Here is a 14667-nt window from a genome sequence, read left to right on the forward strand (position 1 = left end):
AGTTCATGTTTGTTTTACTTCTTACACACCGAATATTTTAAGTATCTACACAAATTACTCCATCACCTTAAAAGCATGCTATAGGTTTCAAGATAGATGTAATTATGATTTAATATCCCATAATAATTTTCAAAATTATAATGAGCAACCACAAAATTAAAATCAGACCTCTAAATTGTATGCTGTTATCAAATGCTAAAAAATACATAGGTAGTCATTTCTCTTGGTGAGTTAAACAGCTAGTGAAAAGTCAGAATCAGCATGTTTGTATGGTATATTTATATCATTAGATATTCTTTGAAATACAAGAAAGAAACCTCATGGATTTTCATTATTATTAAAAGAGACTAGCAAATAACCTTTCTGATTAGATACATTTTTAACACACCAAGACAATTATATAAATAAAAGATGATATAAAATACTCGTATCATAGTAGAAATTACACTCTAGAAATGTAGAATCCTATGTTCAATTTTTATTAGTTTTAAATTCATAAATTAAATCCTTGCAAACATGATCAAATATGATATGGAATTGATTACAGTTACAGAAAAAGTCTATATACAGGGTTCTTTTATGCACAATGGGAGGACAAAAACGGATCTCAGTAGGAGTTTTCATGATGGTTTGAATTTCTTCTTATGTCATCCACCCATGAATTACCATGATAGAGTTAACTAGCAATTTTATTTTCTAATAATACTCCTGCACTGGAGATTAATAAATGGCAAAGACTATAAATATTTTTAAGTCATAAAATTGAAATGGCTTACAATATCAAAAAGCATAGATATCTGTAATTATTAACACGGCTAACATAAGCTATATATCTAAATATTCATGACATAATAGCAAATTGAAGTAACTGTATGTATAATGCAAGTCTATACTCATCTATATACTCTACCCACAAACGCTACAATAAATTATAATATTTCAGATTTCTGCTTGGGAAGGCTAAGCTATTAGGATAAACATCAAAAATTAAATACCACCCAATAAAAACCTTTGAGAATCAGAATAACTGAAATTGGTGTTAATCAAATAATAAGATAGGAACATTTCCTCAAAATATTATCATTTGGCTCTTGACCTAAAACTTAAAAATATGAGAAAAAAATTTACTATCTGAACTGCAGATTGTATCCATATATGATGTTTTATTGAAGTATAAAGCAAAAATGTTGACACCCGTAAGTTAGCTTGGTTCAATAAATATTTTTATGTTATTTTAAATTCATGCACTCACTTCTGCCATCTCTTTTTTTCCTATTTCCTTTCTGTTTTAATTTTTACCTACCTCTTATTTCTGTATTTTCTGTTTTCTCTCTTGCTGTTTAACTTTCATCTTCTTCACTTTACTTACATTCTTCTTTCCCTCACATATTTCTCTTGCTGTCTTTCTTCTGTCCTCCCCTCATCATATCTTTTTCTCCCCTCTCTTTTGATTCTTCCTTAATGGCCTTAGAGACAAAGAACTGGGAGAAAGGAAGAGAATTCCCTCCAAAACCAAAACTTAATGAGTACAGACTAATTTATCCCCAATCAAAAACACAAGTCTTTTGTGGAATAAAAACAATGTTCTGGCTTCATAAAGACTGCATGTAATTGGAGGGGTCGGGGAAGGAACAAGAACCATTTAAACTTCCAGAGTTTCAGAAAGTGACTATTGAGAACATCTAAGATTCTAGTGACTCTTAGATTAATTAAACTTTTCAAAAGACAACTAAAGCGTTTTCTTATTAACTGGATCCCATTTGACTGCCTGACCTGCCTCTGCCAATCCTGATCTTAGGTGACTGACTGCTTTTGAAACCAGCTACCCTTCATAATCTCTATACTACTTCACTTCAGCTACCTCCCAAATTACTACCTATCCCATATCCTCTCCTTGTTCTTGCTAAGCCGAGTTGTTTCCATCTACAGTGTTCTGCACTACAGAAAAGAAGTCAGACTGAGAATCTAGGTTCGAGTCACAGATCTTTCATTTAATAGTCATGGAAACTTGGGTTTATTAGCTTCTTTGATCTTCTTCCAAAAAATTTTGTGGAGCATGCCTTCCATTCCAGGATACTAGGATCAAGAAAAATTGATTATCTTCAGGAAGTCCATTGGCTAGTAATTTGAATAGACTGTGATTGATGACCATCGCAGGGCACTTGATGAGACAGAAAGTAATGACAAGACAAGAGGCATTTATAATAATAGCATAAATGAAGCCAGGGCGTTCCCATTCTCAGTGCTATCATCTACCAGCCTCGCAAACACTTCCCTTATTTCCTAACGTATTTGCAAGTGGCTTATGATTATTTTCTTTGCAGCTCAACCCCCAACATTATCATGACTGATCATTTTTATGATTTAATCATAAATCATAGTGGATATTTAATTCTTTCCTGACTTTACTTTATCCTTTTATTATATATTTTTAGTACTATCCAATCCCTGGCTACATAGTTTGTGCTAAGATATTAAGAAGTTCATAATTCAAAGGACAAATTTTAAATATATATATTTATATATACACAAATATGAAATGAAAATGAAAAGTACCTTTTTCATTTGGTTTGTAATATATATGTATACATACACATATATAAATAAATTACTTTTCATTTACCATTTACTTGATTTAACCTAAATATCCAGTGCATAGGCATATGAATATGAACACAGATAATAGATAAAATATAAATTGAAAAAAAATTGAAATTTTAAGGGATTTTTTTCCAGTGCTAAACATACTGTGGCCTAATGCAAAATAACATCTCTAGCACCATCCATTAAGTAGCCTGTGACATAAAATGACTTCATTTGTATAAACCAAAGAAAAATGAATATTTAAAGGAAACTTTTTAAATTAAGATATAGTTGGCATATAACATTATGTTTCAGGTATACAACATGATTCGATATTTGCATATACTGTGAAATGACCACAATAAGTCTAGTTAACATCCATCACCACACAATTATGCAAATTATTTTGTGATGAAAACTTTTCAGATCTACCCTCTTAGCAACTTTCAAATATATAATACAGTATTATTAACTATAGTCACAATGCTGTACCTTACATCCCCAGGACTTATTTATTTTATAACTAGAAGTTTGTACCTTTGGACTATCTTTACCCATTTCACCCACACCCGATCCCCGCCTCTGGCAACTCTGTATCTATGAATTCAGTTTTTTTAAGATTCCACATGTAAGTGACATCATACAGTATTTGTCTCTCTCTGTCTTGTTTATTTCACTTAGCATAATGCCCTCAAGGTCCATCCATGTTGTTGCAACTGGCAAGATTGCATTCTTTTTTATGGCTGAATAATATTCCATTGCATGGAAAATGATAGATAGATAGATAGATAGATAGATAGATAGATAGATAGATAGATAGATAGATAAGATAGATAACAGAACAAACATGTAACATATATATATATATATATGTACATATATGTATATATGGTACATTTTTATCCATTAATCCATTGATGGACACTTAGGTTGTTTCCATATTTTGGCTATTTTAAATAATACTGCTATGAACAGGGAGTGATTATATCTCTTCAAAATAGTGACTTCATTTCCTTTATATACATACCCAGAAGTGGAATTGCTAAATTATAATGGTAGTTCTATTTTTAAGGTTTTTTTTTTGAGGAATCTCCATATTGTTTTCCATAGTAGCTGCTCCAATTTACACTCCCACCAACAGTGCATACGGGTTCCCTTTCTTCCACATCCTTGCCAACACTTATTTCTTGTCTTATTTATACTAGCCATTCTAAAGGTATGAGGTGATATCTCACTGTGGTTTTGATTTGTATTTCCCTGATGGTTAGTGATGTTAAGAAATCTTGACGTGAATCATTTGGAAAAGTCAACAAGCCTTCTGTATAACATAATCATAATCATCTTCTAACCCTGTTTTATTAATCAAAAACTTACATATCGAATAAACATAAAGCATAATAACATTTACCTGTAAATACAATTTTGGCATCAGATCCATTAAATTTAATAATATTAATGGTTCAGAAAGCCACCGAAAGTTTAGCATGATAAAATTCATGCCATATTAAAGGTGGAAACAAGAATCTGTTAATCTATAAAACTGAAATACTAAAGTAATAATTAACATCTATAATTGATGGTGTCCTCAGTTTAAGAAACTTTTAAACTATTTTGAGAGTAAAATATAAATCTACATAACCTTCTAAAATATATCTTACACATAAACTCCATTTATCCACATAGTAATATCAGGATTTTCACCAATGCTGTCTTTATAATAGCAAAAGATTGGAAACCGTGTAAATATATCACTCCTTTGCTCAGGATCTTCAATGGTTTCTAATTTCTCTAAGAGTTAGCATCAAAGTCCTTTAAAAAGTCTGCATGGCTGTATGATCTAAATGCCTACTACCTCTCTGAACCCTTCTCCTGACTTTCTCTCACTCTGTTCCAGCCATACTGGCTTCCTTGTTCTTCCAACACAGGAAGCTCACTCCTGCCTCAGTGCCTTTTATTGGCTTTTCCCACTGCCTGAAATATTCTCACCCCAGAGTCACAGCACTTGCTCCCTTTGTTTTTTTCAGATCTCCGCATAAATGCCACTGTAGCAGTGAAGCTTTCCTTGACCACCCTATATATAAAAACACCTCCCAACACCCTTTTTCTCCCACCTAGTATTTTATTTTTCTCCAAAGAATTTTCTACCACCTGACATATTCTGATATTCACTACTGTATTCCCAGAACTGAAAATGGTACCTGACATTGTATACTAGATAAATATCTGTTTATTGAATGAATAATAAAAAAAGAAGGAACTGTATATGCACTATTATAAAATGATACCTAAAATATATTAAGTAAAAAAGTAAGGCACAGAACAGTATTGTTGTATGCTCTACTATTTGTGTAAAAAGAGCAGGAGGCATATAAAATACATGTATGTATTTATTTGTACTCAATGCTTCTGGAAGATTACCTATGAGATAGAAAACTGAGAAAACTGATAGAAAAGTAAGGAAGGGACACTTACAGCCCTGTACACGTACATCTACTACCTGTTCAGGGATATTAATTAAGGTCTTGCCTTTATAAATGAGAAATACAAAAGATAATTCTGCAGAAAAATCTACAACTCATACTTATGAACTCAATGAGAATCCACTAATTAATTTATATGTTTACTAAGGTACATAAGAAAAAAGTGAAATAGAATATTATGTTTAAAAAAATAATAATTTAATGACCACACCCTGTTTAATTACAGAATATTGTAAATATTTTACCACATTTTACAGATCATATTTTAGAATGTATCTGTGTAGATATAAATGTTGTCATGTAGAACTTTCTATATTCCTGGTTTCAGATTCTTTGGTACTTGCCTATGAATAATTCACTGAATAAATATGATGAGAGGTTTTACTCTGTACCTTACCCTGACATCCTTTTTTATTTCTGTCAAAGCAACTGCTTCATTAATGATTATACTTATACATCTTTTCCACAAAATGTAATTTTTATTATAAGGATCATTCAAAAAAAAGAATATTATGTTTTAATGGTATTTCTTAATATACATGTTTATACACATTGCATTTCAATGTCATAGAAATTCTCTCTGGCAAGGTGGGTACATATTCACTTCCTCCTTTTATAGAAAACTCAGAAAGGTTAAGGAATCTGACTATAGTTACATAGCAGAGGCAAAGTTTAATTCCAGTCCCCTGATTCTTAGTCTGGTGCTTTTCTCAATGTATTTATTGCGTAAGGCTTAGCATTAACATTTATGTTACATATTTAAAGACAGAAACATACTTGATGATGAAAACAAACTTCAATAATGCTGCTAATATGATGTCTTAATTGATATCAGTCCATTTTAGTGTTTAACTATAAAATTGAAAATATGTTAAATTCTGTAAAGTGGATTACTATTGAGTCAGAATGGATAAAACAAACCGGATATTTTGCTGGTTGAAAATGTAAAAAAAAAACAACAGGGTTTTACTGATAGTGACATTCAACTAAGTGGAACTAACTCAATAAAATATTCAGAGAAGACAAATATATGTTGTGTATTTTAATCTAGCAAACGACTGAAAAATGTGAAATTTCAAAAATATCAAAGTAAAGACAACTATCTTTATAGAATAGCTGAACATATTTGAAAAGTAGGAATTCATATGGTGCCATCAATTCTATATAAAGTTGACATTTAAGGGAGATTCCGTTGGCAAAATTATGATAATATATTTAGTTCAAAGCACATGCTATTATAAAATAAAATAACTATATTACTCTCGGGTGAAAAGAAAGTCCAATTCCTCAATTCAACAGATACTGACTGAAAACTTGTTATATTCTTACAACTAGATAGGTAAAAACAAACATGAAGGAAAGCGATGTTTCATAAATAAATAAATAGGAAAGTCAGCCAATGTTTGTTCAGGGATTAGAAAATTTCCATCATTATCCAAGGGCAGATAACAAAGATTTCATCCTACTAATTTGCTCCAGAAGGCAGATTCTTCTGCCTGATGGAGCTAGAATTGAAGAATGAAATAATCCTTGGGTTTCTAGAGCATTTAAACAACTCAAAATGCCTTCAGGATTACCAGCACACTTAACCTGTCAATAATCCAATTAGAAGAAAGAATTGATCTTCTAATTCAGCATTTCCCAAAGTATGTTCTATTGTATAGTGGTCCCATCAGGACGCTCTTTGGAAAGGAGTTAGGACAGTATTTCCAGAGACACTACATTCTATGCTAATTTCCCCTCTTGGGTATTTGATATTAAAAATTTTAAAAATTTCTGCAATCAATACAACTATTTTGCTTTATCCCAACAGGTCCCAAATTCTGGAACTCACTTCTCTTTGGAACACTTCAAGATACAAAATTCTCTTGATTTTCTACTACCTCATTGGTCACTCCTCCAAATTTACTGATTCCTTCTTTTCTAAACCTGTATGTTTTAGTGACCCAGTGTTCCTTGTTTCTCTTTTCTTCTGTATCTATCCTCTCTTACTTGGTGACCCCCTACAGTCAAATGATTGAAAATACCATCTGATGCCTCCAACTTGCAAATTTCTATCTCCAGTCCAAATCATGATCCTGAACTCCAGGTCCAAACAACAAATTTCTACACTGACTTTCTTTCTTTTTTTTTTTTTTTTGAAAGACAAACTGAAGTCTCATTCTTCCTCATCAAAGCTGCTTTATATGTAGTCCTTCCATGTACTCAAAACAAATGCCATTCCTCTAGTGCTCCTGCTAGAAATCTTAAAGGTATCTTTGACTCTTCTCTCTCATAGCCCACATTTAATCCACAGGAAATCTCATGGGCTCAACCTTCAAAATATATATACAGATGCTAAAAAGTTCTTGCCACTTCCTGTACTATCATTCTGGCTCAAACTGTCATCTTCTATCACCGGCTTAATGCAATAATCTCATTTTTCTGTCTTCGCTCCCCTTCTCAACACAGTTGCCACAGGGATCCACTTAAATGTCAGAGAATGTCATTCCTCTGTTACAACGCCCCCACCCAATGCCTCCCCATTTCATTCAGAGAAAAGCCATAATCCTTAATTATGGTCCGCAAGGCCCTGAGATCTGTTCTCCATTACTTCTCTAATCTCATTCCTATACTTTCACCAATCCCTTCCCCTCCTGACTGTACCTTTAACTATTAGACGCTCCCATCTTACAGTCTTTGAAACGGAGGTACCCTGTGACTAGAATGCTCTTCCCCAGAAATTAAGTGGCTTACCAGGTCCCAGTTTCAAGTCTTCGTCCAAATGTCACATTTCAACGATGCTTATTCTGACTTACATTTAAAATTGTGTCCCAACCTCTGACCTGTTAGATTCCCAATGCTCTACCCTGCTCTATTACTACTTCTTGGCACTTATCATCTTCAAATATAATATATACTTAATTTTACTAACTTCCACTTACCACAGAACATAACCTCTAAGAGAGACTTTTTATAAGTTTTATCCACTGATGTATCCCAAGCATCTAGAAATGTGCTTGACACATAACAAGTGCTCAATAAAATATTGTTTGCATAAATAAATGAAACATTTATCCACAGAAAATAAAGAATTATTGTGCATTATTTAATATTTGTCATTTTCTTGTTGGTATTTTGGCCAAAATTAGACTAGGTGAAAAAACACAATATTAGAAGGATGACTTTTCCTGACAGAAGCAATTTTATTTTCTGCCACTGCAATTTTTTTTAGATTTCTGTAAATTAATAGATAAGCTTTAATTCTCATTGAATTATATAGCCAAAATAAACATTAGTACATCTAAGAACCTGACTATACAATCCTAACTCTGATTACACACCTGAATCACCTTGGAATTTTTGTTAAGAATATATAATCGATAACCCATTTCAGTGGCACTCTTCCACAGAAGCATTCATCACTGAAGAATCAATGTTTTGATTAACACTACTGCTAATTAGGATCATATAAAATAGTTAATTGTCTCTTACTCTTACATAATATTTAAGCCAAATGTTCACCATTTTCCATAATTTCATAGTTTAATTTCCTGTTCTTTCAATTCTTCCAATATTCAACTAAATTCCCCTCATTGAAATTTACACCACTTATAAGAATGAAATGTATAAAGAAAAAACACCAATAGAAATGCTTATGTTAATTTCAGGCTTTTCTAAAAATATTATTCATAAAATAATGCTTAGTTGTGCAAAACATTAACTGATATAAGTGGGAGTATAATTAAGTTTCATGAACTATGTATTATAAATATTTCTACTTGCTTTATAATATATTGTCAAATCTAATTAATTGGCATCAATTTGGGAAATGCCTGCTTGATTTTTAAAATGTTACTTTATTATTTTAAACTACATATATTATAGTATTCCTTTATAGATTATTTAAATACTAATTAAATGCATTGCTTTAATGAATAGATAAGATATAATTACAATTAGCATTTCAACAATTCAAAATACATTGGATAAAATGAAATGTGTGACATCACTTTGTAAAAATTTATATGGTGTTATTGTCATTTAATAAATGTGTACAAGAGAAAGTTTGAAAATACCAGGAAGCAGTTTGTTTTCTTAAACTGTATTTTATATTATCTTTGAAATATTATTTATTAATTTGTTTTAAAAGCTTCTCTTGAAAGATAAAAAAGTCCAAATGGTCATAAATTATTAATGAAATAAGAATTAATGAACTGGTATATTTTAAATTTCAAAGTCTAGTTTTTAGTCGTAGTTATAAAATGGGGATATATCTAGTGACTTGAATAACTATCTTTTATTCTATCATAATAATACCAACAGAAGTCATCTGCACACAGAATTATGTAAAATAAATTAGATTGCCAGTTTTAATGCACCACTAAACCAAGCTATGAAGTAACCAATTCCATACCCACATGGAGACAAAGAAGTATTATAAACCACATTCACAGAACAAAGACTGGCTAGCCAAAGTTTTCCAAAATCAAGTAAAATTTAAAAACTCAGAAGTTCCTCTGAAAGAATGCATACGCCAGGTAATTATGAAGAATCATAAAGCAAGAAAGGAAATCTAGTAGGATCCTTGGTGGTAAGCAGATGGGAAGATCCTTTTTATCTGATAGTACAGTAAATGGAGAGACAAGATATATAATTCATAATTCATAATATAATAAGTACATTAGTACAGCTCAATTAATAACGAAAATAGCAATAACCACAACATTTTAAATAATTCATATTAATTTCCACATTTATCACATTTTCCAATTCGGCCCCTTTTTCCTATGGAGACATCTGAATTCGTTTAACCATCCAACTATACTATTTAGAACCATGTAAACTTAAAAATTACTAAAATATCAACTCTAGCTTCATTACCTATAATAGTTCTTATGGAGTCCATCCAGCTACCCACAGAACAAAACAAATACATAGCCCAGGCTTTTCCCATCTTGACACTAGTGACATGGTGGGTTAGATCATTTTGTGGTGACTGTGAGGGGAGGGGCTGCCCTGGGCCTTGCGGGCTGTTTAGCAGCAACACCGGTCTCTCCCCCAGGTAACAATAGCACTTACTGGCTGTAATAGCCAAAAATCTCCCGAGACACTGGGAAATGTCTCCTTGGGTGGCAAAACTGCCCCTTGGCGAGAACCACCAACATAAGGTGAAAGAAAGAAAGGAATGAAAGAATGAAGGGAGGGAAAGAAGGAGGGAAAGTATTTATACTAGGCATTCTTAATCACTTAATAAAACTATATAAAATAAAGTTTAATTTTGTAGTTGGTGGATTGAAATGTGTTTATTGTAGTTTATAAGAAAAAAAAGCTTTTTAAAACAAAATCAGTGTTTTCCATTGTGAAAACCATAAACACATCTCAGATAAATAAGATGCTATTATCCTTAAGAAAAAAAAAATTAGTAAACAGCTTTCTCCTTATTTCTTACTTCTATCTTAAGAATAACACCCTACCTTCCTGCTGTCTCCCAGGAATAAAAACAATTGCAGTCTTTGTTTTCAGTTTTGAAGGCAAGAGAAGAGCTTTTTCCTCTGACTCTACAGGTGATTCCTGAAATTGCTCTCCACGTGACCTGAAGGTGACTGACAAGTCTATTTTGCATTTACAAACAAGTTTAATAGGACCTGCATATTAACAAGAGTAATAATTTGTTATAGTAAACCAGAATCAACTTTTGTATTCACTAATTACCTATACATATATATACATATACTACTAAGTCTCTTATTCGATCACTCTGTGGCTTACCATAGATGTAACTGATCGTGCATCTTCTTCATAATTTATTACTGGAGGTGGCTCTTTTCCATCATTTTCTTGCACTTTTTGCTCTAGCAATTCTTTCTGTGCTGTAAACTTTGCCTCAGTGCACCTCAGCTGCTGCACTGACTGTTTCAGCTCTTCAAGTGTCTGTTTTTGGCTTATCAGAAGCACAATACTAAAAAAAGAACACATTGCATATAAATTATTTTGACTTCTTTAACACAGACTTTAAAGAAACCTATATAGACGCTTCTGTTTTCTTTCATTTTCATCTTTATGAATCCTACAGAATCAGAGAATTATGAAACTAAACAGATTTCCAGTCATCATAGAGTTATTAAATGTTCCCATTTAGAAAAAAATGGAAGAAAATGTTTAGAAGCAAAAACCAAATTCAAGATTATGATCTAAGGCATTCGTTTTATTTTACAACTAAACCATGTACTTCACAGAGTACAGACACTTAAATCTAGAAACATAGGGCCTAAAAAGGATTAACATGACTGAAGCAGAATCTTAATTTACTTCATCTCTCAAATGGAATATAGCTGGAGTCAGATGTGTGCCTCGAGTAAAATAAATCAAATCAAAGTGACAGCCTGGGACCAAGCTGTGTCTATATTATGAAGGGTGTGTGTTTAGTTGGGGAAAGCTGTTCTGTTGAGGACTGAGGGGTGAAATGTGATTAAGGGAATGAGCATAAATCCCCAAATCTCTCTAAAACCACCAATATGGAGACAAGAGACTTCACCATTCCTCCTTAGAGAACTACGTAGTCCATATGCTGCCTTATTGTGAATTTTTAATCACTTGGACGCTGCCCCTAATGGGAGTTTCAAATTAATTCACCCACATTAAAAGCCACACAAAAAAACAAAAATACAAAAAACAGTTAGTGGTGGCAGGGAACACCACTGAAAACACTGTCGTACATAATGTATTGCTATCTTAGAGAACTGTGCCATGTACTACTGAAAATAAGTTATTAATATGTAAGAGACCACAGATTGTCAGGGAAACCTTCAAAGTTGGAGAATAAGGTCAGAATGTCACCTTCTTAAATTGGAACTTAAAACAACAGCATAAACTGAATAACTAATCATAGGTAGAAAGAACCCACACAAAGGGACATTTATTTATAAATATGATGCCGATTGATATTTTAAAACTCAATTCCAATCAAATTGAACAGGGGCAGCCTCCGTGGATGCTATAAAGAAAGCTGTCATCTCAATTATTTTACAGTGAGTTTCAGGTGATTATCCTAACAAATAGAGAACTGAGTGAAATTTTGGAAAAGTAGAACTAAGAGTGGGATTATTTGTAAGAAAGACCTCGCAACGTTCAAAAGACAAATCATTCTAACAGGTGGAGTTAATAATGGCAGAAGTAATAGAAAGAGATCCTCGTATACCATACTGTCAGAGCTCACGAACCCCTTTCAAGTAAAATCATCATATTATAGTGGAGAGAGTATAATTATACTGAATTAGGAAAGATTAAACTTTATGAATTAATCCCTTTGTTTTTTATCTTCAGTTTTATCATTGGAAAAAATTGCTGGTAATAATACCTATTCAATGAAGGTTGCTCTGAGAATTCAATAAGTTAATATTTAAAAAATGATTACCACAGTGCCTACTGTGGTAATGAAGTAAGAATTCAGTAAATGGCAATTATCATTTATATCACCCTTTAAAATCTGAAACCTGTGATCTAAATACACACCGATTTTCAGATAAATTCATGCTTATTTGCTTAGGTGGTAACTCCCTTTTCATAACAAATTGGTTATAGTTTCCTTTGTTTCTCAGTGAAACTCCTCAGGGAAAGCAGATTTTTAAAACCATTGCCTTTTGAACATAAATTCATAAGGACCAAGTCATGGAAAATATTATATCCATATGAACCTAAAACTTCCTGGGGGTTTCTTCTTTGCCCTTCCTGCTACCAAAAGAATAATAACAATAAAAATAGCATAAAGAACAATTTAAAATGTAAAATAGCAAAAAACACATTTTCATGTACATCTGCAAGATCAATCCAAAAAAACAGGTGAATGATTTCACAAATGTGGATAAAACGAGGAAAGTATACTTGAAAATAATAACATTTACAACCATTACTATCATCAGTAGTCTTGCAAACAAATTTCATAAAGATTAATGGAAAAACAAATGTTTTAAAGGATGAAATAACAGACTAAAAAGCTTCTGCACAGAAAAGAAACCATACATAAAAAGGTAACCAAACAACTGGGAGAAGATTTAAAACTGAAAGCAACAAATGAACAAATAAAACCAACAAACTCATAGACACAGACAACACTATGGTGATTACCAGAGGGTAAGGTGGGTGAACAGAGGACGAAGAAGGTAAATATATGATGGAAGGTCAAATATATGATGACAGAAAAAAACTAGACTTGGGGTGGTGAGCACACAATGCAATACACAGATGATGTATTATGGAATTGTACACTTGAAACTTATGTAATTTTTAACCAACGTTGCCCCAATAAATTTAATTTTTAAAAAAGAATGAAATGGTAAATAAGTTACAATAATTGCAAAAAAAAAATAAATATTAACTGAACACCTGAAGAAAATTTTTAAAAAATCTATTTATGTGGAAAAACCATCTATTTTATTGTATCTTCAACAGCATGGGAGGCTGAATAATCACCCCCTAAAGATGACCACATCCTTACCTGCTGAACCTATGAATATGTTACCCTACATGGCAAAGGGGGGTTTTCAGAAACAATTTAAGGACGTTTAGATGGAAAAGTATCTGGGTTATCCAGATGATCCCTATTAATATAATCCTAAGTATCTGATAAGAGGGAAGCAAGAGGGACAATGTCAGAAAAGGCAATGTGATAACAAAATAACAAAAAAAAACAATGTGAGGTGGGGCCAAGAGCCAAGGAATGAGGACAGTCGCTAGAAGCTGGAAAAGGCAAAGAAGCAGGTCCTCCCCAAGAGTCTCCAGAAGAAATCAGCCCTACCAACATTTTGGTTTTAGGCCCATAAGGCTCATTTCCAACTTCTGTTCTCCAGAAATGTAAGAGAATAAATTTGTGTTGTTTTAAGTTACCAAGTTTGTGGCAATTTGTTACAGTAGCAAGAGGAAACTAATACAAACCCTAATCGAGATCATACCCATTTTCAGTTCATTTTAAATGGTTGAACTGAAGGGTTATTATGGTTAAGCCATAACAACTAAAACTATAAATTTAAGAGAAAACAATAAAAGAATCGGAAGCATTATTCATCCAGGAAAAGAATGACTGTGAGTTACATAAAGGATGTGAATATAAGTTAGTTTTAGCTTCATTAAGTACTAAACAAATAAGGAAAAAAATTAAATTACTATAGAAAGTTGACATTTAAAAGGAAGATTTTTAATTCATATTACTTAGAGAAAGTGCTCTGTTTTTTAAACATAAGTTCTCATGGTGTGTACGATCTCTATGCATTACAATTATTTCACCTTTATTTCACCCTGGATATAAATGGGATCTTCCAAAATGACTAAAACTAGGGAGAAAAGGTATATTTTCAAAAATGGTGCTGGAACAATTGGACATCCATATGCAAAAATGAATCTAGACAGACCTTACACCATCCACAAAACTTAACTCAAAATGGATCAAAGACCTAAATGTAAAACGTAAAACAATAAAACGTCTAGAGGATAACATAGGAGAAAACCTAGATGACCTTGGGTACAGTGATGACTTTTTAGATACAACACTAATGGCACAATCCATGAAAGAAATAATGGATAAGCTGGGCTTCATGGAAATGAACCACTTCTGCTCTTTGAAAGACAG

At 32.3% G+C, this 14667-nt stretch overlaps 1 protein-coding gene across 5 annotated transcripts in view; it reads right to left on the bottom strand.

Annotated features, from left to right (window-relative positions):
* The window catches only part of FER (FER tyrosine kinase), a 375071-nt gene that overhangs the window by 246754 nt on the left and 113650 nt on the right, over nt 1–14667 (bottom strand). For 4 of the 5 annotated variants that reach the window (XM_081054207.1, XM_081054206.1, XM_081054208.1 and 1 more), the window contains one exon: nt 10815–11004. In XM_081054207.1, the coding sequence (XP_080910333.1) occupies nt 10815–11004 (190 nt within the window). Of the gene's footprint in view, nt 1–10519; nt 10691–10814; nt 11005–14667 lie in introns of all 5 variants that reach the window. The other variant, XR_013993676.1, reaches the window with a different exon arrangement.

The sequence above is a fragment of the Rhinolophus hipposideros genome (genome assembly GCF_964194185.1).
Source record: "Rhinolophus hipposideros genome assembly, chromosome: 7".
Lineage (NCBI taxonomy): Eukaryota > Metazoa > Chordata > Mammalia > Chiroptera > Rhinolophidae > Rhinolophus > Rhinolophus hipposideros.